Genomic DNA, 26,818 nt, shown 5'->3' with positions numbered 1-26,818 from the left:
AAAAGGATATATAGCTTCAACTAAAGATAAATATTTACATTTACTTTAATAACGTATCCTTAGCCATATAAGTTTTAAAGCTGGCAATATCTAACATGAGTCAACTTTGTTTGAACAGTCTGATACAGGACTTTGTACAATATAAGTGATACAAGTGTATGGTCGTTTTGAAGCAGTAGTATATGATTTATACTTATAAAAACATACAAAAATTATACATTTTGATAGAAATGCGTTATTGATTTCCGTAGGACAATTCTGCCCTTTTATAAAAGACGCATATTTCTCAGTGTTTAGCCGATCCTTTACTAGAGCCAGCAAAACTGGTTAATGTACCAGTGTTCGGTGAGCTCAAAGGCTTCAACTCCTCATTATTTTAATGAATAATTTACATACTACTTCATTTGCTTCATTTCCTACATAACGATACATTCAAAGGAGCAATTTAGCTTTTAAGAGAAGATTAATAAGAAAATAAGCAATAGCCTACGCAAAGCGAAGAATTTAAATTTCACTTTGAAGTCTCATTTTAAGTGTTTCTTTTCCTTCTTTTTCTTCTTTTTTGTTAAATAATTTAATAACTGGAGACAAACCACTTTAAAGTTTACATAAGGTATTTTAAATTTACATGCTACATAGGAGTTCTCTGAAATTTATTATATAAACTCTTCTTTTTACCCTAAATGTTGATCCTTATGTTCGAGTTTTTATTATGTGACAATGCCTGGATGGAATCTTATCTGATCAGTGTCAAGTTGTTGATGGGAAGGTCAATGTTTATGGAACTGGTGCTTGTATATCATTAACGTTAGCAACTTACACGATGGACATTTGCAAAAGCCATAAATTACATAAAGTACTTGCAAAATTGTGAAAGATACAGACGGCTCATTTAATCATTTTATGTTTTCAAGAAAGAAACCTTTTTTATCCTACCATTAAAATATATCTCATATGTCCTAGTCAATCTCAGTTTGAGAATAGATAGAGGATATTTGTTTGTTTGTGTGTAAGATGAAATTTTATTTCATCGACTGGGCTTTATAAACAGTATTTTCACGAGTGGCGTAGCACAACATCTTACACAACAAACAAACCCTCTTTCTTTTTATTTTATGCAAAAAAAATAAGTTAAAACGAAATTTCCATGATACTAACGTAAATATTAAAATCCCTTTTCCCCATTGAGAACTCCATTGAATTTCTCATTAAAACAAGAAGTCTAGAGCTGAAGAATAAGTCCGGCAATCAACGTTAAATGACAGTGATATTATTTATTTTAATAATAAAATATGAATGATCGCATGTTTATATTATAAAAATAAACAATTCTTGTAGAAGAATAAGCCCAACCATCCATCCATATTTCTGTTACTTACTGTGAATTTATATTAGACCTGGCTTTGATGTAAGCGGCAGCAATTTTTTAAAGTTGTGTATTTCAAGGAAGGAAAATAATTGTGTTTGATTCAGATGGATATCATTTTTATTTGTTAGTCATACACCTTTTTAAAAGAAGAAAACATATTTGAGGATTGTAACAGACAAGAAATAAGTGTTGACAGATGTGAAAACATTGAAAAAAGCAGCTACTTGGAAGCTGGGTTGTTTACTTGTTCTACGAGCTGATGGCTGCTGTCATTGCTTTTCAATTTTTCATAAAGCAATTATGCATGCGGCAGTTATTGCTCGTAGGATACTTAAATATGCCCAAGTGTCATCAAGAGCAGTTTTGCATTTGGAAGGAATGTATTTTTCAGACTGTAAAAATGAAACAAATAAATTTAAAGACAAAATTTGGTGAATGAATAGAACTTTAGAAGTAAGTTTTCTTCATTTTATTACTTTTGACATTAAAGCTTTTTATCAATTTCAGCTTTGCTTTTTCTTTATACAGCCTGACATTGTCAGAATTGTTAGCAAAAAAAATTGAGGTAGCACATGGGGAAAATCTTAAAAAGTAGTTTCGTCATTGAAAAGTGTGAAATTATATTTTGACAATTTTCACTCTGAAATTATCAAATATAATTTTCACGGATAAATCAGTAATCCACTGAAAATCATAAAATAAAGGGTTATCAATCTTTATTTTTTTTTTGTAATTTAAAAAAAATACAGGACCAAATATTGATTATCAGAACAGAACTTTTTTTTATTTGTACATAGTACATCATTATTTTCCATACAATTTCAAAGCACATAATTATCATACTATTTGTCTCTAAATTATCATAAACTATCTATACTTTATTCATAAAAAGAGTATATGAACTAAATTGTAACATCAGTAAAATATATATATATTATATAATATAACTGTCCATTGCAATTAAATAACCTTATTATGTTAAATTACCAAGTTATTATAATGACATCAACAAAACCTGAGATATTACTTCTTTTTTTTTTTCATGGTGAATCTATTTTTATCTATTTTCTACACTCTGCATCGCTCTTTTTAAAATATAATTCTGTATATCCCCTGTATAAATCAAAAATAAGATTCCATATATCCTATGTATATATTAAAAATTTGATTCCGTTTATCCTCTGTAAATGTCGAAAAACTGTTCCGTATATGGTCTGTATATGTAGAAAATAGGCTCTGTATATGCTTTGTGTATGTAGCTGTATATGCTTTGTGTATGTAGAAAATACGATTCCGTATATCCTTTGTATATGAATAAAATAAAGTTCCGTATATCCTCTGTATATGTAGGAAATACAAACTTATATATCTCAAAAATACGGTTCCATATATTAGACAAATACGTCCCGTACCGGCCGAATATATTGAAAATACGAGAACGTATATTCCCGTATATACTAGTAAGTGTATATTTCCCAGTGTATCGTTTCTTTTGGTACAAATATTCCCTAATTCAGTGCTCCTCAATAATATATGTTAAAGACTTAAATTTGTTAGTTTGAAATTAACAAAAATAACAACTTGCTTAATATTTGGCAATATTAAATTGAGACTGGTTAAAGTTAAAGAGGATTTTCATCAATAACCTGACATTATAACAATCAGTTAATACTGCTTTTATCTTATACGATAAATTACGTATGACAAAGTGTCCTGCTAGATATTTGTTTATCTTGATACGCTTAAAATTATCAGTCAAAAATAAAAAGACAATATACAACATAGGAAATGAAAACAAATAACTAATTACGTGTTTTGACACATTGACAGTTTTGTATTAATTTAATTTTATAATTTGAATTAGTATTTTTCTTTCCATCCATGTTTTGATTGATCATATGAATAAATAAAATGGTGAATAATTTCAGTTTAAACAAACAAACATATATTTTCTAAGCTTCAAAAGGGGAGCTTTCTCTCGCTGACATTTACAATGCTGATCATTACCCTTTGAATTATGTGTAAAAACGTCGAAAATAAAAATCATTATCGGGCTTGTCTTTTAAAATAACTTAAAACTTATAACTGCATTGTTTAGTAAAAGAATAATTCCACAAATTTCTCTATTTAAAAAAAATCTTCATTGTCTTCATTTGATTGAATGTAAAACATTTATTTTGTCTTCAAAATGTAATTATGTTCACTTACATTCCTAAATAGTTTCAAATTATAAACTTAATGCAAAATGTTGACGTACCTGATTCAATGTCTGGGTATCCAAAATGACTTGATCAATCTTTACCCTTCCTGTCACGCTAAGATAAAGAATTTACGTAATTCGCGAGGTAACCAGAACTAATAAAGATCGATGTCAATATACAGTGTTTTTGATTGGATAATTTTTGAGCATGCGTATTATTACAGTATTAGATATCCGGTGTTAGATTTCTAGACGGTATTCAATATCATTATCTATTAATGCAACTTTTCACAATCTTAAACTTCCAAACAATAAAACGAGGACATGTTTCATTACATTTGCAGTTTAGCATCTGACTTTAAAAAAGTGTTTACTAGAATTCCCATCGTTGCTATTGGTACGGATATTCCCTAATTCAGTACCCCTCAATTATATATGTTCAATACTTCAATTCGTTAGTTTGAAAGTAACAAAATTTAGAACTTGCTCAATATTTAGCAATATTAAATTGAGACTAGTTACTGTTAAAGAGGATTTGCATCAATCCCCTGACATTATAACAATCAGTTAATCATGTTTGTATCATATATGATAAATAACGTATGACACACAGTCCTGCTCAGATAAGTGTTTATTAATCTTGACACACTTATATTTAACAGTCAAGAATAAAAAGACAACAGTAAGCAACGAAAAAAAGCAAATTACTAAATACGTGATTTGACACATTGAAAGCTTTCAGTTTTGTATTTATTTAATTTTATAATTGAAATTAGTATCCATCGTTCCATCTATGTTTTGATTATTGATAATATAAAAATTAGAATGGTGAATAACATCAGTTTAAATAAACAAACCTATTTTTCTAAATTTAGTTGTTCTGCTTCGAGATAGGCGTTTACAATTTACGTTGACATTTACAATGCTTATTATTAACTTTTAAATTATGTGTCAAAACGTAGAAAACTAAAACCATTATCGGAATCGTTTTTTGTTTTTTGTTTTTTTTTTCTTTTTTTTCTTTTTTCTTTTTTAAAAAAAACTGACGTCTTTCTGTTTCGAATTTGTAACTTTATTGTTTAATAAAAGAATACTTCCTCGAACTTCTTTATTAAAATCATAATTGTCTTTTTTGATTGAATAATTATTTTGTGAACAAAATTGTGGCACCATTTGCTTTCATTTTGAATCAATAACCTTATTCCCCGCCATACTACACCACAGTACAGGTCATATGGCGACTCTTAATCTTAACTTGTGGAGGAAGACCTCAGGTCCCATTTGTACATTATTGCAGTTACAAGCGGGCATTTGAGTAAAAACACCGATGTTTCGTTTGTTAGCTGGAAAGCTTTCTCATATAAAGAATCCAAAGACGCTGGCACGGCTCGAACCTAAAGTGGTGAAAGGTATTAAAGTGGTTTATAAAATCATGACCTTTATCACTCGGCCAAGGATGTTCCTTACATTATTACGATCAGTAAATTTTGCTAATATCATTTACGATAATCTAATATTTATAATTTCTACGCGAAAACAGCCGACTTAAAACAGTAATCGGCGAATCGTCGGCACGTATACGTAAAAATTATTTTAAATTAGTATAACATTGAAATAAATATATTAAGTGAGAGTAAGTTTTGAATTATCAAATAGATAAACAAAAAACTGAACATGGCCTTTGCTGAGGTTAAGACACTGTTCAGCATGTTAGAGCATATAGGCAAAATAAAAACTTTATATTGGAATTAAATTAAACATTCATGCTCTAAGAATATGAAGGGTAAAAGACAGAAAGTAACAAAGAAAGTTCTCCAAGCTCATTTTTGAGTTATCTGCGCTTGAATTTTACTTATTTGCTGTTTTGAATTATTCCAATGGGAGGTAACTCATTTGTTAGTCTGATGTTTAAGGAAAACGCCATACCTTTAGGAAAAGATAAAATAAATAGGCAAAAAGGCAAATTACGCATACAGTTTTTCATTCCAGTGATAACGAAATACCATGTAACGAAAATGTACTCAAAAGACTTAATCTTCCACGTGGCCTTATTGATTATTAGAATCTATATTTATATAATCTGGCACCAAAATGAATATCTCAACTACTGGTATGTTCTTGTAATGATAAATATAACCTTCAGCGCATAAAAACATTTCTCGCTTCAGGCAAAGGACAAATTGCTCAGGAACCGGTTAAGATATTAACTTGAAACTTTAAACATCAACTCATTATCACAATGCAACCATCTTGACTAAGTTCAATAACACGGATAGTTAGTTTGACACAATTATGTCTCTTCTTAACTTGGAAAATAGGAAGGTTCCTTCAAGTTGACTGGAATGACCTTAACCCTTAAGTCATAAATGACCTTGACTTCAAGGTCAAATTATTGAATTTTAGTTTTTTTTTTTGTAAATATCTTAAAATGTACTTAAATCACAACATCCGCTATGAAAAGATCTTCATGAAAATCAAACTCACTTTGAAAATGACTCTTAAATGACATTGACTGCGCGTGAAGGTAGAAATTATTCAATTTCCATCGCTTTTTGCTATGATAAGCGGTAAAACATTTTGTTTTTAGTGAATGGAAATTATTAATACTTAGACAAAAATAACACCTCATTGCATAATTACTATGCATCTGAGTATGTGTGTGCATGTGTGTGCGTGTGTGTGCGTGCGTGTGCGTGCGTTGGTGCGTGCGTGTGTGTGTGTGTGTATTTGTTGGTTATACGAATCCCAGACATCATCATATTTGCTACACAATTTCACTTTCCGTTCATATATATTATTTTTAACTTTAAACAGAGTACCTTTTTGTATTATTAACATACACGATTTGTGAAATTTGTAGTGTTTAAAAGAAACATGCCCATTGTGTTTTTCGAAATTGTATCACACGAGAGGACTTAAATAATTATATTCCTACATGAGTCAATTTAACTTTGTGACCAATGGTACATGGTAAACTTTGACCATCTTGTCCATGATTTATTGAAGTATTTGTAGAGTATCGTTAGGTCGGTTATGATGATACATGATTCATGTCTATGCTGTGGGTACTGTAGTTCAGAGAAAATATATATATTACTGTGTAAATCAAGTGATACCCATTTGCAAAGACATTTTAGACTGCAGGAGCATCATACAAATTTATGCATTTTATATCATGCTACATCCCACATATCTTAGTTCTAGTGTATTCAAAAACCTAAATTTAGTTGTATTACTCTGATAGTTAGTTTGACACAATAATGCCTCCTTTTAACTCAGAAAATATCCCCAAACCGTACCAACGTGGCTACAATTCTTTTGATTGTTCCTTGAAGTTGACTAGAATGACCTTGCCCTTGAACTATTAAAGACCTTGACTTCAAAGCCAAATTATTGAATTTTGCTATTATTTGCTATGCTTCGCTTATGAAGGATTGTGTTCATATTTGCTTATTAAGGATTGTGTTCATATTTAGACACAACATCCTTTATGACAAGATGATCGTGAAAATCAAACTTACTTTGACCATTACTTTGAAATTACCTTAACACGGAAGGTGTAATTATCTAATACCTTTTTGCCTTTTGCTATGATAAGCCGTTATCTATGGAAATAATTAAAACTTAGACAAACATGACATATCATTGCAAAATAAAAATGTATCTGTGCGAGCGTGCGTGTGTGTGCTTGCGTGCGTACGCGCCTGCGCGTATGTGTCAAGATTCATAACTCTGACAGTTTAAGTTTAATATAATTGTGCATAATTTCTCAAAAAATATATTTTAAGTGGCTATAGGCCATTCAATTATGAATTGTCCTCATTCTTGAATAAAACAATTCTTCAAGCTAATGGGACTTACGTTGATCTTAAGTTAAAAATGAACTTGACTTCAAAGGTCAAGTTATTCATTTTTTCTATAACTTTATTATTACATGTCCCACTCCATAACCCTAGAAGCGGTAGAGATATTAACTTTTACTTGAAAGATCAATATAATATCATATATATCTGTGTGTTTTAAGTTATGTGATAACTCTAAAAGGCGCAAACGACTAGAAGACTATTTTTAGTAAGTTATTTTCCTTTTTTTCTTCTTTTTTTACTAAGTTAGTGGTAAGCAGATGATTATACTCTTAGCAAGGCAATTAATTTTAATTTGTAATTTTTATTGATACAGAGATAAAAATAATAAAATAAAGGCAAGTTCAAATTTGGCTTCAGGCAACTTTTTTTCAAATAGGTAAGGTTGCTGGTGGGTGTTTGAATCACCTTTACTGATAGTTCTATGCCAAATATCAAAGCTTTTGCCATTCTGGTTTCAGAGGAGAACATCACAGTTGTTGTTTCATATATACATAGAAGGAAAACTGATTATGCCCAGGGCGGGTCCAGTTTTTACCCCAAAGCTGTAATTTCAACAAACTTTTAAGAGACCTACTGTTACATACCAAAAGTCTAAGCTCTGATGACTCCTTTTGTTTTGTAGATGGAGTTTTTAAAGATTTTTTTCTTTTGGTTGCTATGGCAACCTGAGGTCTGCATATAAATAAATCTTTGAGCAATTTTAAAAAAGCTTATTGCTAGGAACAATCCTGCTAAGTTTTGACAACATTGGCTCAATGGTTGTTTGAAACAAAAGATGGCACAAGACGAAATAAGACCCCTTACCTTACCATACTCATAACTGACAAATACATGTATATAGTGGAATTGTATATATTTGCATAGTGTGTGATAGAAACTGATACATGACCTGTGATTGTTAAATCATTTGAGGTTTAAAGTTCGGCGGACATGTTTCATGATGTTCCTGAAACACTGACATGCAATTCGAAATGTTAAATGATTATGAAGAAAAACGATACCAGGAGACACAAAGTAAACAACTCAAAAAATTCTGAGATTGTTCCTCAGCGGAAAACAATTAAAAGTAAAAAGTAAATCGTGTTGGCTTGAGTCGGTACTAAGGGGCGTGGACAATAGCTTGCTCTTTCCAGTTCCGTCTATGAATAGGCTCCACTTGCGTCATGTTACTTAAACCGGTTTAATACATTTTGCTTTATCATAGACTTATGATTATATGCTTGTGAAAAACAAATCATGACAAGATGAAAAATATTAAAATAAATTTTATTTCCCTGTTAGTCAAAACACATAATCGTACATTATTAAGAATAGCTCAATAAAATAATTATACAATTGGCAACACTTAAAAGCCCTAATTAAATCCAGAGTATATTATTGGCAGTCGATTTCTATACACATATAACAATGATTTATCATGTTAAACTAAGACATTGAAAAAAACAACCAGATTGAATAGGCTGCTATCGAGATGTTTAGCATATTATTCATCTACTAAAACATAATACATGAAACATCAATATAAAAATCAATCAATTTATTCATAATAACACATGCACTTTTACCATGCAATCTATATAGCACTGCATAAACAAATCGAATACAATCTTTTATAGATTTGACATATTGTAACAATATCAATTTTAAAAAGTATTCATAATAGTACATTTTTTCTTATCAATGGATTAAATTATGCAGCTCATTTTCCTGCCGGCAATACATATGACTTTTTATCTAAAATTCATTTTAAGCATTTCAGATAAATCCATGTTGTTACACGTTTATCAAAGGTTATAATTCAAACTCAGATCTCGAATATTTGATTAATCAGATGTTGTCACACAATGTGCACTAACCAATGTTTATCCTTAGATTCATGACAATCCGCAGATAAAATGTTTTGTAACATTGAAACCAGATAATCTACATGTATATAATTAATATTGTATCAACTCTTATGAAAATGGCAGAATATGAACTCTTAAATTGACTTATTTCTTTTTTTGTTCATTTCCTTGGAGATGAAATACATGAAATGCATTCTTCAGCGTTGGTCGATTATAATAGAAGACCCAATGTGAAACATACTCTGTTATATCTAGTTTCACATTTTTTTTTAAATACTTACATAAGTAATCGATTATGAATTATATCTTAAAATCAACATAACAAAAATAAATGTCTCATACCTAAAACCAATATCTGTACATTCAAGGTAGGTATAAGTAAAAGTGCACATATATTTAAAACAATAATACAGATGCATAATACAATAGGCAGGCTAAATAAAATCATTCATGTATTCTATAAAACGAAATGCACAAATAAACTAGGGGTAAACATAGAAAAGTGGATACAAGTTCTCCTTATTTCTATTGTTGCCTCTGTCACTCGCGGTGGGACATAGAATGCCATGCGTTTCGTTAACAAGTACTAGTTTGTGAAACAAAATAATGATAATTTTACATGATATTAATCATTTGAACCATATAAATGTATCAAAGAATACTTAGAGATGAGATTGTAGCACACAGAGATCAATATAAGTAAGTATCACATTTGATTATATAGCACATGGTTAAAATTAAACAAAACATTAAATAAAAAGCAAACTACATTAAAGACAATATAACTAAAGCTGACACGACTAGTGGACTCTGGTGGCATTTTTATTGTTGTCACCATAAGAAATCCTTCTTGTGGATGACCTTGCCACAAAAGAACACCATTGTATCCAAAAGTCTTTATTCTAGAACTTTCAACCTTAGGTAGTGTACAATATATTCACACGCATATATATCAGAATACATTCGCAGTTATGTAAACACATTTTAACATAAGAACAAGTATATAAAGAATATAAATCAATGGCACTTTCTTAAACAAAATGGATATTGCTATTTTTGCAAAAACTCACCAAGTAAACATGTTAACACACTGTCATACAAACATCACACAGAATGATACCTTTTAATAATGATAATAGTGCTTGGTTTTCATTCCTACATTATTGTATTGGTCGATTGTATTCCCACTTGACTAGTTCATTAATCATAACCAAGCAAATCATCTTAAATGGAAATATGATAAAAATCATACATTGTATTTTAAGGAAAATTTGTTAGATATAATTTGTCTAAATAAGGACTAGTGCAGACCATGACGAGGCAGAATGGATGTGCTAGCTGATCTTGGTCTGTATTGGTTGCACGGGTAGAATTAGCTGTCGTCATCAGGGTAAAGAAATGAAGAAAAAATATTGTCCGGGATGTCTATCTGTTAGCTTTTCATATATACACATGGAATGTATTTCATAAAGGATAAAAAGGATTATCTGAATATACAATGCATTGTGCATATCCGATTATGAAACAAATATAAACAGACATGTACTTGTACTTAAAACACATTAACAATATGTATGAATGAAATAAATAATCAATTTAAAACCTGCATAAGTCCATACGTTTCAATCACGGTTCTTTTAAAATAATAAAATCCCACACAAAATACATGCTTGTTACCAACTTGATTGGTTAAACTTGCTAACCACTTACTTAAACTCAAAAAAAAAGATATATCATAGAAAAATATCAATAGTTAAAAAAATTGAAAATAGAATTGCTATTAGTAATACAAACGCATATAAAACGGAATGATTTGTTTCAGGAAGCTTGTATGTTGAGAAAAGAAATACGTGTATATGATATATGTTTATAAATAATTTTATTTAAACCATTTAATTATATTTAAGATTTGAATGGTTTCCTTCAGTTATTTGTTATCTTAATTATATTGTATTGTCCTCCCAATCCTTAATGACTTAATAATCTCATTATCACCATCAGAATTATAGGCATCAGATTTGACATCTTTTCTTTTAAATTATTTTAAAGTAATTCAAGCCAGATTTAAGCATATGTATCAAAAATATGCAACATTTTTGTTTTTATTACACTCAGACAGCATTAAGTTGCCCACAACAGATGATAATATAACGATTTACACTAAATACAAACCGGGGAAAATTTAATGTCATAGGCTAGGATAAATATATAGTTAAGAAAAACGTTTCAATGACCTGATGTTGAATAAATGAATATGATACAGATAACGTGGTTATCAAAATTAAGAAAGATTCAAAACAAAAAAAAACAAATGACATTATTTAACTTGCAAAATATTGGGGAAAAAATCTATACAAATTACACCTAACAATGTTGAAAACTATCAATTATTCTGTGTGGTAAGACTAAATGATAATCCAATTTGGATTTTTAGATTTGTCAGGCTTAAATACCTTTTAAAAAAGGATAATTGTGTACAGCCGTTCATTTTTTCCAAATATTTTTGTTTATCAATTTATGTAACATAATTTAAGTATTAATGTAAATATTGCATTGTGTTAACATTGCATTGTGCTATATATATATATATATATATTCACTCATTCCATGATAATTTAAAACATATTATTTATTTATATAAGACATGGTGCAAAATACAAAGCATGATAAAATATAAGGCAGATCGAAGAGTCAATATTAGGCTATCACATAAAAATTTAGCATAAACGAACACTAAAACGTTAAAGATCCTGTAACTGATTTTTATGATCTTACGAGTATATCATAAATATAATGTATCAATATTGTCCCAAGAAGCATTATTTCTAAAGATATTTACCGAATTTACATTTCATGTTAATAAAGGGAGGTAACTGGAAATTTATTTCCAATAAAGTCTGAGTCAAATCTTTCAATAAGAAATGAATGAATATATTGTGGACAAATATTTGCAGTACATATTTTACATATTCTTTGGTGTTTGAAATGTGTTTTAGAAGCATAATTATATACATAAAATTTTACATAAATGTGGTTACAACCTTATTTACAACATACAGCATCTTTAACTGATGGGCATACGATTGCTAGTATCACTTAGTAAAATATTAAAATATATTTATGAAATGTAACATAAAAAGACATGTTAAAAAAGTATAAATATACCAGTATGTTATGAATATTATGCAAAACGTAGAGATTTATATCAAATATATCATGTCATATTGCATTATAGATGATTGCAAAAAACTCTTTTACATTAAATAGAATATACATTCATTTTCCAAAACACTGACACAATTATCATATACATTTATAAAATGTCAAAAGATAAAGATTCAATTGCACAGAAAAATTCAAAATATTTACATAGTTTAAAGATGATGTAATGTTGTTCTTTTTTTCTCGAGTATATTTTGAAACAACAATTTACATTTAAATATTTACAATCAGCGAACAAAAAGATATCTTAAATGTTAAATTTTCAGCATTGTTCTAATTAGCGACTCAGTGTTCATCATACTTTCATTATCTCATTGTAAAGCAATAATTGTTGGTAAAATACTAATATAAACTTTGTAATACGTTTCAATTTCTTTCTATTAATCTGTGTCTATGGAGCAGAATTTGGGTATGTATTCATTTGACTACTTGTTGTTTTCATTTGCTTAAGTTTAAATCATATTCCTACAATTTTGATTCATCTGTGAGTTAATCAAAGTTCTTTACTTTAATATTTATTTATATTTTCTTACTATGACTATAGTAATTTGTCATATTCTAAAGCCAATGTCAGTACTTCATCTTAATTCGTTTAATTTTATATTAGATACCAAGAAATTACTTTTTGTTTTAAACATGTGCTATTTCTACTTATTTAAAAGAAAGTGTGTTTTCTCGAACTTGTTTCTAGCAAATGTATTTGTGCAACTCTTATTCCAATTCGATTCACACTGAAAATAAATTTGTATGTAGAGGGTATAAGAATTGTTGTTATAGAGATTTATCCATATTCTAACTTTATGAAATTATTAACATTAAACAACCTTAGGCGAAATACAACTGACTCATTTCAATAAGGAGAACAGAAGAACAAATAAAAACTAGAAACCACGTGATAAATATTTGCTTTTTGTGTCCTAGCTGGGTACCAGACCTTAAATTCTAGCGCAAAATCTTAGTAACTCATGTATCGCGTCGGTATTTTCCGTAAGGAAACAATGCTACGCGGCGATTAAATCCAAGTTTGTAGGTAGCACACCACAGTAATGTAAGCCACAGCTTCGAATGGCCAGAGAGGGAGGATTTCTTGGATATAGTGAATATTCTGGATTTAACCTTTTACCCCATGAGCATATTGTGAAAAATGGCAGTTTTCATTGAAAAGCCTCCTGTTACAAGTTCAAACTGCTATGAAACTATGAAAAATGCTTCACTACTGATGAAACATGGCACAAATGTTGACTAGATCATAGCCTCTGTAACAGCATGCTCAATCGTGAATTTTCTGTTGCCATGGCAACGGGGGACGTCCCAAAATTGCGAAAAACCACTATTTTGCATTGTTTTTTTCCATCAAAACTGATTTCAAAGTGCTGCAACTTCTCATAATTTAGATAGAGTAAAAGGCTTTTCAGCGTCGGTTACTAGTTACCCTGAGATCGACCTGAGGCCATTTTTAGCCTGTCACATGTCCAAAATTTTCATGGCGATGAGGGGCATGCAAATGCAAATTCCATCAATGAATTGCTCAGTGCATACCCTAGAATGCCAATTTCGGTATTGATAACCCCTTCATCAATTACACTTTGTACTTCTAACAAATTTGTTACAACTGTCCAGACAAGCTTCGTTAAAAGTTCAAACAACATGTTTTGTTCCGTCATTGTTTCTATAAATTTGGCACAAAAAGACTTTTTTTTAAATGCAGGATGTAGCAATAGACTACAGTCCATATATGGTTCTTCGTTGCTTCCCTTGAGGTTTGGAAACATTAGATTTGCAATCTTATGTCATATATGTTCTCAACAAAATGCGTTTTCTTTTTCCAGGTGTAGTTTTGTATTAGAATTATTAGACGTATTACTTGTGGGACATTGACAGCAGGAACTTGAAATTAACTGTGGAGTGCTACCCTGGATTTCGTGGATTTTTTAAGAGAATATTTTAACGGTTCACCATCAGAAATTACGAACTTGTACGGACATATTGGTTCCCGGCCAGATGTATGAATTTAGATTTATTGCAGTTCGTATTCGTCTAGGAGCATTCGTATAGATTTTATTTCAGTATTATGTAACCAACTTTGTATTCGTAAAAGAAAGGACGTTCAAGATCATAAGTTAAAAAACTAAATTATTGAAAAGGAAGAGGTATGCAACATAATATCTAATCACGTAGTTTAAACAAGAAGTAGAAACAATTGATCCTTACATTTCGCAGTATCAAAATACAAATGTTTAACTGTCAATTAAAAAGTAGCAATTAAACTTGTTTAAATCAATTCAAATTTATATTATTATAGATAAGAATTTAATGTATACGAATATAAATTAGATAAATAGAAATTGAAAGATAAACAGCGAATAAATACCCAAATTCTGCTGCATATGTGTCATTATTTTCATTTGGAAAATATATTCACTTTAGAATAAAGTCTACATATGGAATTCATTTTAAACGCTATTGATAAAAAATCGCCGATGAAAAAAACAACAACAACAACAAACAAGATTGCATTTGAGAAAAATGCTATGCCACCGCATGGTTCAAATTTCATAGCTGTGCATCAACATTCAGACAAAAATATGTTTTTTTTTCACTATATGTACATAATGAGAATCAAAGACCCCCAGGGCGGAACCAATTTTGACCCCAGGGCTATAATTTGAACAATCTTGCTAGAGGTTCACTACACAATGTTTCATGCAAAATATCTTAACTCTATCCTTTGTAAATTTAGAGAAGATGATTTTTTAAGTTTTAACTATATACATATAAGATAAACCTATGGCTCCCAGGGGCGGGGCTAATTTTGGCACAAGAGGCAAAATTTAAACAACTTTGGTAGAGTACCTTTATATGATATTATTTAACAAATATTAAACCTCTAAGCCTTGTACTATCAGACAATAAGATTTTTTTTATTTTTTACTATACATTGTATGTATATATTGAAATCAATGACCCCCATGGCGGGGGCAATTTTGACCCCAGGGCTATAATTTGAACAATCTTGCTAGAGGTTTACAACACAATGTTTCATGCAAGATATCTAACCTCTAGCATTTGTCAATTGCTAGAAATTTTTTTTTAAAGTTTTTACTATATACATATAAGGAAAACCAATGACCCCTGGGGCGGGGCCGATTTTGACCCCAGGGCTATAATTTGAACAATCTGGGTAGAGGTCTACCAGACAATGCCTTATGCAAAATATCTAAGCTCTAGACCTTTTGGGTCTTTACAAGGTGTTTTAAGTTCTTACTATATGTACATATAACGAAAATCAATGACCCCGGGGCGGGGCTAATTTTGACCCAAGGGCTAAAATTTGAACAATATTGGTAAGGGTCTACCAGATGATGCCTTATGCAAAAGATCTAAGCTCTAGGCCTTTTGGGTTTTTACAAGAAGGTATTTAAAGTCTTTACTATATGACCAATAGTGAAAATCAATGACCCCCGGGGCGGAGCCAATTTTGACTCCAGGGTTATAATTTGAAAAATCTTGTTAGAGGTCTACCAGACAATGCCTTATGCAAGATATCTAAGCTCTAGGCCTTTTGGGTCTTTACAAGAAGAATTTTTAAATTTATTCTTATAATTCCTTTTGGTTGCCATGGCAACCAGATTTCTGCATGGAATGAAGTTCTTTGAACAACTTTGGAAGCCCTTCACCCAAGGAACAATCCTTCCAAGTTTGGTTGAAATTGGACTGGTAGTTTTTCACAAGAAGATTTTTTAAGTTCACTATATAATCTATATAACACACACACACACACACACACACACACACACACACGCGCACACCAACGCACCAACACACACACACACACACACACACACACACACAGGTAAATCGATATATGCCACCGCATCGCAGATTGCGGTGGCATAAAAAACAAGCGTGTTTGATTGCGCAATGTTTGACTTTAACGTTTTTTTTTAGAATTTCAAACCATTTTGATAAAAATCACATCCACATTGTACATCTGGACTTCAAATGATTAAAATTGAAAAGTAAGAGAATGATTCTACAGACATTGGCACATAATGATAATAGCCTTTGACCAATCGATTGTACTATATCGTTTGTAACAGATATATCATCGCGATATACATGTATAATGCTAATGCAGTGTATGTTTAAGACTGAATACCGCTTATGTGAGGTCGTCAGGCCAAAGTAAAATTCATTTACTACAATGAACAAATATCGTTGATATTAATCAGGAATATCAAACATTTCGCTTGCGGCAATGAAATTATCTCCCGAATAGCACATTAGTCTATGCATTTCAATACACATCGGAACAAAAATCAATGCAGCGTGATTAAGAAGGTGTAAATTCCTATTTCTTGCACCTGTGATATTTTTAAAAGCCTATATAGTAACCATGAGATGAATTGCAACGCTGACTATCAGACCGAAACTTAAGACTGTGGATCAGCTTGTCGGCGCTCTATTGAACAGATGGACAGATATCCCCTTTTTGACCATCAGTATGTACCAGACAGCTGATGACGAGAGGGGGACATCAAACAAGACATTGACGGTAAATAAACCAAATATAAAAATCAACACTTAGACAATGAGTTGATGTTTTATTTTGTGTCGTTGTTTTTTTATTTACTTTTTTAATGTTCCTGTTGTTGCCTTTTTTGTATTTGTTTACTGTTGTTATGTTTTTTAATTTTCTTGTTGTCGTTGTTTTATAATAAAGAAACATAAAGATGACGATTTTCATTAGTGTACATTTAATACGCTTTGACATATTTACATGTTTTCTTATCATATGTTATTGCATTTTGAAATGTTCCGTTTTCTATGAATTTACAAAATATTGACCATTCATGGGTCACAGTGCACGTATAGAATTTATTCATACTTCTTTAGTCTTTTGATTACATTGTCATGCATGTCTAATTTCTTTTGATGATATTGCCTTTTCTTTAGCACGTTCTGCAAAGGTGTGTGTCCAAGTTTGTTTGGAATCTTACCTACATCCTTTGAGAGCAGTTCTACAGTTTCATTCAAGATATGAATTTGTTCACCATCATTAAGATTATTGAAAAGGAGTCTTTCAGTTGCTAAATGAAGCGCTGTCTGACCTTCGCTGTCAACACATGTGTGCGCATTTTGTTTAATGGATGCATTTCTAAGTTTTGGAATCATGGTAAACTTTTGATTTTGTAAAGCATATATTAGAGGTGTTTGTTTTTTTACGTTGGTGCACGTGACCGGTATTTTATGTTCCAAAAGCACCTCTAATAGGCTATAATCATGCTTCCAAACTGCTAAGTGGTAAAGAGGCATTCTTTTATTATCTGATAAATCTAGTACGTAATCGCCTTGTTTGATGTCGTGGCCCAATAGTAAGTCAACTATTTCTGTTTTTCCATTCAAAGCAGCTGAATGGATTGGACACTCATTATTATTATCTCTAAGCTGTAAGTTCGGATTTTGTGTTAAGAGCAACTGAGTAATTTCCAAATTACCCCGTGCACATGCGATATGCAGAGCTGTTTTCTTATCTTTTTCATTTTGATAATCTACGTCGTGATCAAAATACTTGCTTTTCATTATACACGTTACGGCGTTTTTGTTATTTTCTTCAACAAAAATTATCATGGGATTCTTTCCTTCTCTCTTGTATTGGCTAATTGGCATTTTGCTAATGTTTAATACGGTATCAAGCAAAGCGTCATCTGCCTTTTTCATTGCGGAAAGTATAATGTTACAATCAACAGATTGAACCTTCATTTCTTTTGTTAGATAATTTATTCTGTTTTTGTCCCCCTCTACAACTGCCAAAAGCATTGACATATTTAAATCAGTTTCTAATCTGCCCACGCACACATTATGACTTTTCATTTCGGAATAACATGCAAAGGCAAATGCCATCAATGAATTGCTCAGTGCATACACCAGAATACCGATTTCGGTATTCGTAACTTCTTTATCAATTACACTCTGCACATCTAACAAGCTTGTCACAACTGTTCCAACAGGCCGTGTTAAGAGTTCTAACAACAGTTTTTGTTCCCTCATTGTTTCTATAAACGTGGCACAAAAAGACTTTTCTTTGAACGCAGGATGTAACAAAAGACTACAGTTTAAATAATGATCTTCTTTGTTTCTCTTGATTTTTGGAAATATTAGTTGTCCCATTTTCAAGCAAAGCTGATCAAACCGTTTAGGTATGATAATAAGGGTCGTGCCATTTCGGGTTTTGTCGTTAGTTTGTCCTTCAATACAAACATATCTTTCAATAAAAGAGGCGTTACAATACTCTAAAACTGCAGTTTTGTTTTTCTCAAAGGCAACAAGGCCAACTGCATCACCTAATACCTGATGTTGAAATCGAAATGTTTCAGTTTTAGTATCATAATAGACGAAATCTTTGTTATTGGACAAAATGTCACCAATAATTCTCAAAGAACGATACAGGTCATAAGCTAGGTGTTCAATTGGATCTTTTATATAGTTTGGAGTGTTTGCGGGACTTTGTTCTAAATCCATCAAACAAAGCTGTTGGGATGGCTGTGCCCAAAGAACAAAGAATGCAAGAAATGCCTCATCGGTGTTAAAAACACTGTTAAGACACGCTTTTATATGAGTCATCGGTGTTTCAAAAAATGCACCTCCTTTTTGAAATAGGCTTTCTTGGGTGCAAAATAGTCTAGCACATTCAGGAAATCCAATAATAAATGACGACGGTCTATTTGACTGCTTAACGCAATCTTTAATAAGGTCTTTATCTTTTTTCTTTCCATTCATTTCCAAATGACTTTCAACTATTTTTATTTTCTCATTATCCTCAAGTTTTTTCGAAGAGATTTCAAGCATATTGCATTCTCTGATGTGGTGGGAAATAAATAATTTCTTTTGCGCATCATCCAAAATATACGAACGGGATGTGATTATCAATTTTACCTCTTTATTTGAAACTTTAGACATCAATTGCGGAAATATTTTTAGCCATTTCCTACTTTCATATTTGTCAAACATAGTACAACCAAACATGTCATCAATAAGAACAGTTTCAACATCGTGTCTTGAATACATATCCCAGTCCGCAACAGAATTAATCTTTAAACATTTGGCCGGATTGTTAACTAGCTTCTTAGCTATTGTTGTTTTACCTTCCCCTTGAGCTCCTTTTATTACAATAACTCCATCAGTCTCTAACATATTCTTGGCCTCTGTGAACATAGTTGTTTCAACAAAGTACTGATTGGCTAATACATCAGAAACTTCTTTCCTTGACCTCTCTGTTACAAAATCATTTGAAACACAAATACAGTAAACGAAAAATGTTTTATAACATTGATAAAAATAATGGCACGAAACTTACGGAATAGTATTTAATAAAAAAGTTCAAATTTGGAGATACATGATTTAATTTTACACTGTGGCGGTTTGCACAATTGTACAATTAATTTAGGAGTAATGAAACATAATCCATTTATAAGCAAGAGCATTTGAAAAAAGATTATAATATGATGAAAATAAACATTGATATTAAAGGAAATAGAACGTTAAAAAGGCTTACCAAGAGCATTTGCTGAAAGAAAGAAACGTTTGATTTAATGTATGATAATAATAAAAAAGCGTATAATATGAAGGACAATACTTGCTTAATCTATTACATGTATCTATAATTGTGGTATAAGTTTGTTCCATGAACATTTGAGCATTATCAAAACAATAAATGGAGACAAAGTAGAAAATTCTATTTACCGTTGATTTTGACCGTTTGATTCAAATCAAATTAAATAATATAAAACTGCATTTCGACCAGAATTTGCAAAACAATATATATTTCCTCGCCTTACATACCACAGATTTGTAATGTTTAGGATGTGTCGATTATTAGATACTTAAACCTATTGATAATATTCATATCAAAGCAGAAATATAACTTCTGTACAGATAATAAAGGAAATAATTTATGTGTATTTGCATCAATTTTTTGTCCCTTCAATTAAAAAATTTTATAAGTCTTCATTTTATCATCTTTATCAAAGAAAGCTAAGAAAAGGCAGTGCAAACAGTGGTTTAATTAAAGTCAAAACTAATATACTTGTTCATGCAAACAAGGCTTCATCATGCCAATTTTGTTTGAATGAAATGATTGAATAGAGAAAAACAGAATCCCTAAATAAAGTCCAACACAACAAAATTGAAAATGTTGCAGACTCGGTTTGATTGAGCCTGTTCATGGACGGTACTTGAAAGTGCAAGTTACCGTCCACGCCCCCTAGCATCGGCTTAAGCAGATTTCAACATTTAACACGAAAATGGTAAAATTTTGAATTTAAAAACATCCGCAGATGTGTTCATACGGCGGTTATCATGGAACCTTCAATGTGACACAGTAGTGCCATTCCATGAAAAGCGGCGTACGGTCCCCAAGTAAAAGAATGCTTTTGCCCTAAACGAGAAAACAATGGGCGGAACTCAATAAAATGGAATTTTGAAAGGAGGTCTGGGGTTATGAAGCCTGCATATCACAGGTAAGACGTCAAAAGACAATTTTAAAAAGCAGGCAAAATATCTTAAGGGGTGATTATACAGTATTCAAGTAGGAATACTGGAACCACCCAAGTTGTAAAATGGCAAAAAAGAAGAAACTTAAAGTACCACATAACATGTATACACAACAATAATGTCGTGCTGAACGATCTTCGAGAATCGAAAATATAACATCACTCTATGAAAAATGCCAAGATATACTAGTGTTCTAAGTTATGCGTAAGTTTGTTTATATCAAATAAGAAAATAACATTGCAAGAACTGTTTATATCCATCTCTTAATAACAACGAATATCAATAGCCAATTTTAACAGAAAATCTCATTTAAAAAAGAGGCATAACGCTAAAGATATATTTCAAAGTTTTGAAATAATTTTACCTAATTAGCAATTTTTATTACAATTCTAAGTTTAAAAGGGGCATAACTCTAATATTATAGCTTTCAGAATAATGCACATTATCTAACGACTGCGTCTTTACAAGATAAGCAATTACATTTTGTTTTCGGTGTTTAAAGCTTCGTGTTAATATCTATTACAATGTTTGAATAAAAGAATACGTAACAGTTTTTGCCCGATGTCATCGACGAGGACTCAGTGATCATAATAGCTCGACTTTAGCTAAAAATGAATCTACTTCATTGCAGTGCACAAATTGTCGACGTTGGAAAGAATAAACATTAATTTATAGGGACACAGTCCATTCTAGTCAATTAATTTTCTCCATTCCATCTTTAAACAACATCTTACACTTTGAATAGAATAGAATAGAGGTAAGCTCGTAAAATGATACAGACTTGATACTTTAAAAAAAAACATTGTAGCGTAATCAACACATAACCTTACCTTTTGGACTGTGCTCTTTTATTGTTTGAACCACAAACCCTTCCAAAGTTTTCTCCATCTCAATCCATTGATTCAAATTGTTAAGAATAGCATTTTCAAGTTCTTTGTCTATTGTATCTGATTCGAGTTTGTCCAACTTGGATTTTAGATCTGGAATGTCCCTTGATCCAAACCGCACCAATACCTGATGGAAATTTTGTTACAGTGTTAAATCACATTTTGAAAGAAAAACGTTTGATGTACTGAATTTAGAAGGGTTTTTACTAGGTTTTAACAGGTTTCAAATAGTGATTAACATGACCATTCTGACTTTCTGACATCTAAAACATTTGTATTAGAACAGTTCAATAGACGAAATACTTGTAAATGTAGCATAATTTGTAACTATAAAATGGAACACCCAAAAAAGCACACTCTTTGTAGCACATTAGATATCTCATCATTATCTAAAGTTAAACACATATTTGCTTAAAACGACAGTAGTAAAGGTGGATTTTACTCAAAATATCCAGCTACGTACAAACATCTGGGTAAATGGTATCCCTCGGAGGCATCGAAAACATCAATATTATATAAGAAATTCGATTTAATTGAGTTTGTTCATTAAAGATAATGTAAAAGTGCAACATCTCTCATGCCCCCTAGCACCGAATGAACCTTTTCTTAAATAATACAATAAGACATAGTTTTGCCACTTTAAAATTTGTGTAATTTTACGAACAAAATTGATGACATATTGACCGAATGTATGTGTATATGATTATTTACCTCAGTTACGTCTTGCCAAAGTTTCCGAAATACAGTTTCAGTCAGTCCAGTTTTCGCCTTATGTATAATCTTGAAAACAAAATAAGAACGTTGTATGACACACAAATCCTGTATAAGGTTTTCAAATTAACAACTCAATACCTCAGTTTTAAACTAAATCAGAATCTGCAACGATAAAGTCATAATTTTTATTTCCTTTTTGTAATTTAATAATATAAAATGACTGTCACTACAAACAAAGAAGAAAATAACCAGTTATGCCGATGAAACTTGCGTGTGGAAGACATGATTATGCGGCAGATTAAAGTTTGTATTTTTTTTTTGGGGGGGGGGGGATTCAGATGCACTCCACTGTTAAAATTGGTATAGTTTACTTAAGTGTTTTATTGTATTGTCCGTTCCTATCATGTTTTCCGTTCATATGATGCTACAATGGCATCTGGCAAACACTTATGCTGCACGTTTTACCTATTTCCAACAACCACCAACGTAAATACTTTAACATCCAGTCTGATTCGTTATTTCTAAACATTTTAATAATTGATTAAATAATACTTTAAAAAATGGGTCAAAGACAGAAAAGGCCGGGTTGCATTTGAAGACCAAATATCATGAGGCTGTAATGTTATGTAAAAAATTTACCATTGACCATTAATGTTGAAAATTTAACTAAGTTGGTAAACAGGAAGTGGATGAGCTACACACCTGAAATCGGATCCCACGGTATGGAACCATGTGTCAATGCTATATGCCAAATATCAAGAGGCTGTGATAAGTAGTTGCAGAGAAACTGTTACGAAAATTTCCTACCATTCACTATTAATGTCGAAAATTTAACTAAGTGGGTAAACATGAAGTGGATGAGCTACACACCTGAAATCGAATCCTACAGTATGGGACCATTTGTCAATGCTGTATGCCAAATATCAAGAGGCTGTGATAAGTAGTTGCACAGAAAACTGGTACTAAAATTTCCTGCCATCACCATTAATGTCGAAAATTTAACTAAGTGGGTAAACAGGAAGTGGATGAGCTACACACCTGAAATCGAATCCCACGGTATAAGACCATGCGTCTAAGCTGTATGCCAAATATCAAGAGGCTGTGATAAGTAGTTGCTGAGAAAACTGTTACGAAAATATTTTCCCCGCCCAACCGCCCGGCATTCACCATACTATAACCCGGATTTGCACCTGTGCAACCGGCCAAAAAGGCATGTATTGTACTTAAAATAAAATAGCTTTCTCTTTTATTAATATTTCATTTAGTTAATATCGGTCTGGTCGGTGCTTATCAGCTATTTAACACATATGCATTGTTGTGATGCGGAGAAAAATTATCCGTAGTCAGTGTCGTACTTTTCTAAGATAAAAAACACAGTTTTGGAGTAAATCGGAAGAAATAGAAAGCCAAGCTAAGCAATTTTTTCACTTTCATTCGAAACACCCTGACTATTATTTATTACAATCTAGGATTTATTAAGGATTGAAAGTAAAGCCCCGTCACTTCAGATGTAAACAGAACACATGGTGTATTTTTGTAATATAAGAGGAATGTATTTATTTAACATCCAACGAAAAGTCAATTTTGGTAAATCTATAACTGAACTATATTTCTGACAATAAGAATCAATTAAACCAATGCTAGACAAACCTGAAAAATCGTGAACAGAAATACATTTCAAAAACATAGGAAATGGAATATAGATAATGTGCCTTTTAGTACTAGGTCTTTGAATTTACTTAATTTAAGTGAACTTATACACACCATTACGACTTTTAATAACTAAAGTTACAAGTCCCAGCAATTATATAATACTTGTGTACATGGTTAGTTATTTGAGTGTAGGTTAGACCAAAATACTGTATCCGTTATGTGTACATATATACAATAGTGTCCGTTATCCTTATTAGAAGTTTGACGGAAAGGGCGGAGAATTTTGTTCACCTTTGCTTAAAAAGAAAGCTAAATAGCACGATTGACAGAATTGTTGAATGTTTTTAGTTTCTTAATTTAAATCCAGAATGAAAAAGTATTTTACACTCTTTCATATACTGTATGTACCAATTTTACCTATGAATGTTCATTCAAAAATGCATTAAACATTTCTCTTACTACTTCTCTCAAATTGCTTTTTATTTTTGCACATAGAAAATCCGTTGATAGGCCTTTGACATTTATGTTGCTTACACAGGTGCTTCAAAGGTACCTACCTCTGATTACAATACCGACGGTTTTAAAATGACTAAAATAATGTTAAAATTCTAGATAAATGTAACAAAAGATATAAAAACTTAAATAAGCTCCAGCAATGGACTGACCTTTACTTGCCAAATAAAAATTCAACTTGGATAAAAAAAGAACAAACTAAACTTTTAAAGATGTCGAAAACACCAGAGAGGCTAGACGGATAACAAAAAAGAAACACTCGAGAATAAATATCCAAGATCAGGTAGCCTATTTCGGTCACTCGTTCAACACAGTCACAAAAAGAATTCTGACTGCGTGTCGGAGCAAACGCAATGTAGGGATTACGTTATCATTTAAATAGAAGAAGATCTCTTAGAAAGCATACTGTATTGTTTCCATATTCTGAATACTATTTTATCTGAAGCTTCTGAAATTAAAATTTACATTGGACGACATTAAAATGGAAGCGATTGATAATGTTTTTCAAGATAAAAGTAAAACACAAAATCCAAAGTCCAAAATATAATAACAATATACAATGTATACATGTTTATGCCTATAACCGTTACATTTTCAGAAGGTAAAACTAATATGACAAGGAGTTTCTTTTGAAATCCAGGGATTTAATTAGGTAACGTATGTACTGTTACTGACGGACAAAATGAATTTATAAATAAATATTTATAAACATACTGTATTTCTTAGGTTTCTGATGCGCACTATTTCAGCTTCATCAGAATGATCGTTGACAGCAGGTTCATTGCCTTCAAACCATCCTGTATAATTCCTGTCACAAAATATAGCCCTGAGTAAAGCAACTAGAAGAGTCATATCATAATCTTCAGATGATGATAATGCACCTGAGCTTGGGTAAATCTTTTCTAATTGCGATTCCTTTAAAATACCTCTCAACTTCAACTTTTGTAGTTCTAATTTAATGTCCGGATCGATTATCGATCTAGCTTCCGTGGAGAATTTTCTGTCTAGAACACATCTTAAGACTAGACCACCTCCTTCGATAATAAGGTAGTACAATTTTAACCCCCTTGTGTCATCCCTCTTTACCACAAGCGTTGTTGCCATTTCAGTTGTGGATTTCTTCTGCAAAAATAACATTTACATATTAAAAACAAAGGTTTCATTTCTCATCAATATTCCAATGTTACCTTAATTTTGATTTGTTTTAATGCTACTGGCGTATTATTATTTTATTTTACAAAAATGTCTACATGATAGGTTGTGATAAAACATCAGTTGAATTGGTGTCGCATAGATATTTATTAAACGGTATTGTTTTGGCAATATTGGCCTTATATATTTGAATATTCAATGACCTTTCGTCGATTCCAAAGTAAATCATACGGATTTTAAAGTATGGCATAACGGTATACTTGGTTTATGTAAAACTTAAAGTTACTTACATAACACTTGCCTAAATAGCCTCAGTGATATCTTTAGTTTCAAATTGAAGGCTGAATATCAAATTCTTATCGAAACATTATTTCTTTTATGTTTTTATATTTACTCGTATTTTATATTTATTATATTTTGCAAAAATTTAACTACTAAGTTTTTGAACATGCTAATCACCCATTGTTCGACTGTACCAATTAAAATTATGAACTTTATTTTACATGTACATCTATGTATCAAAGTTATGATTTTTTAAAAGAAAAGACACAAGAATAAATTATTATCCACCATGTACTATTGTTGCATATATTATAAAAAAATAATTTAAGAAATCTGAAAAAAAGTTTGTTGAGGATTCGAACTTGAAATTTAGCAACTGCTATGCTTTCATGCTTACCACTAGGTCATCGGGACGTAAATATAGAATAAAGTATCGAGTTCCTATCATCAAAAACAATGAGTACATTAATCGTAATAAATTAAAGAAACTAACGAAAAGGCTTCCGAACGTTAATGAATCTCAGGTCAATTTTGCCAAACAATAATATTTGCAGATGAAC

At 31.2% G+C, this 26,818-nt stretch overlaps 2 protein-coding genes across 2 annotated transcripts; both read right to left on the bottom strand.

The window, feature by feature from the left end:
- Positions 1 to 16,329: 16,329 nt before the first annotated feature.
- On the bottom strand, positions 16,330 to 20,021 carry LOC132740872 (uncharacterized). Its single transcript, XM_060728916.1, has one exon. The coding sequence runs from the start codon at positions 19,717 to 19,719 to the stop codon at positions 17,383 to 17,385; it is 2,337 nt and encodes a 778-aa protein (XP_060584899.1). The 5' UTR covers positions 19,720 to 20,021; the 3' UTR covers positions 16,330 to 17,382.
- A 1,834-nt stretch (positions 20,022 to 21,855) lies between these two features.
- LOC132740873 (uncharacterized) lies at positions 21,856 to 25,946 on the bottom strand (the record flags this gene model as incomplete). The annotated part of the gene is given in 3 exon segments (XM_060728917.1): positions 21,856 to 22,071; positions 22,656 to 22,724; positions 25,539 to 25,946. Coding segments are annotated over 3 exon segments (660 nt in total). The 3' UTR covers positions 21,856 to 21,870.
- Between the last annotated feature and the right edge of the window lie 872 nt (positions 25,947 to 26,818).

This window comes from Ruditapes philippinarum, unplaced genomic scaffold (genome assembly GCF_026571515.1).
Source record: "Ruditapes philippinarum isolate M1 unplaced genomic scaffold, ASM2657151v2 ctg1422_1_1_1_1, whole genome shotgun sequence".
In the NCBI taxonomy this organism is placed as follows: domain Eukaryota; kingdom Metazoa; phylum Mollusca; class Bivalvia; order Venerida; family Veneridae; genus Ruditapes; species Ruditapes philippinarum.
Note: the sequence above shows the minus strand (reverse complement) of the source record. Positions and strands in the feature narration are given on the sequence as shown.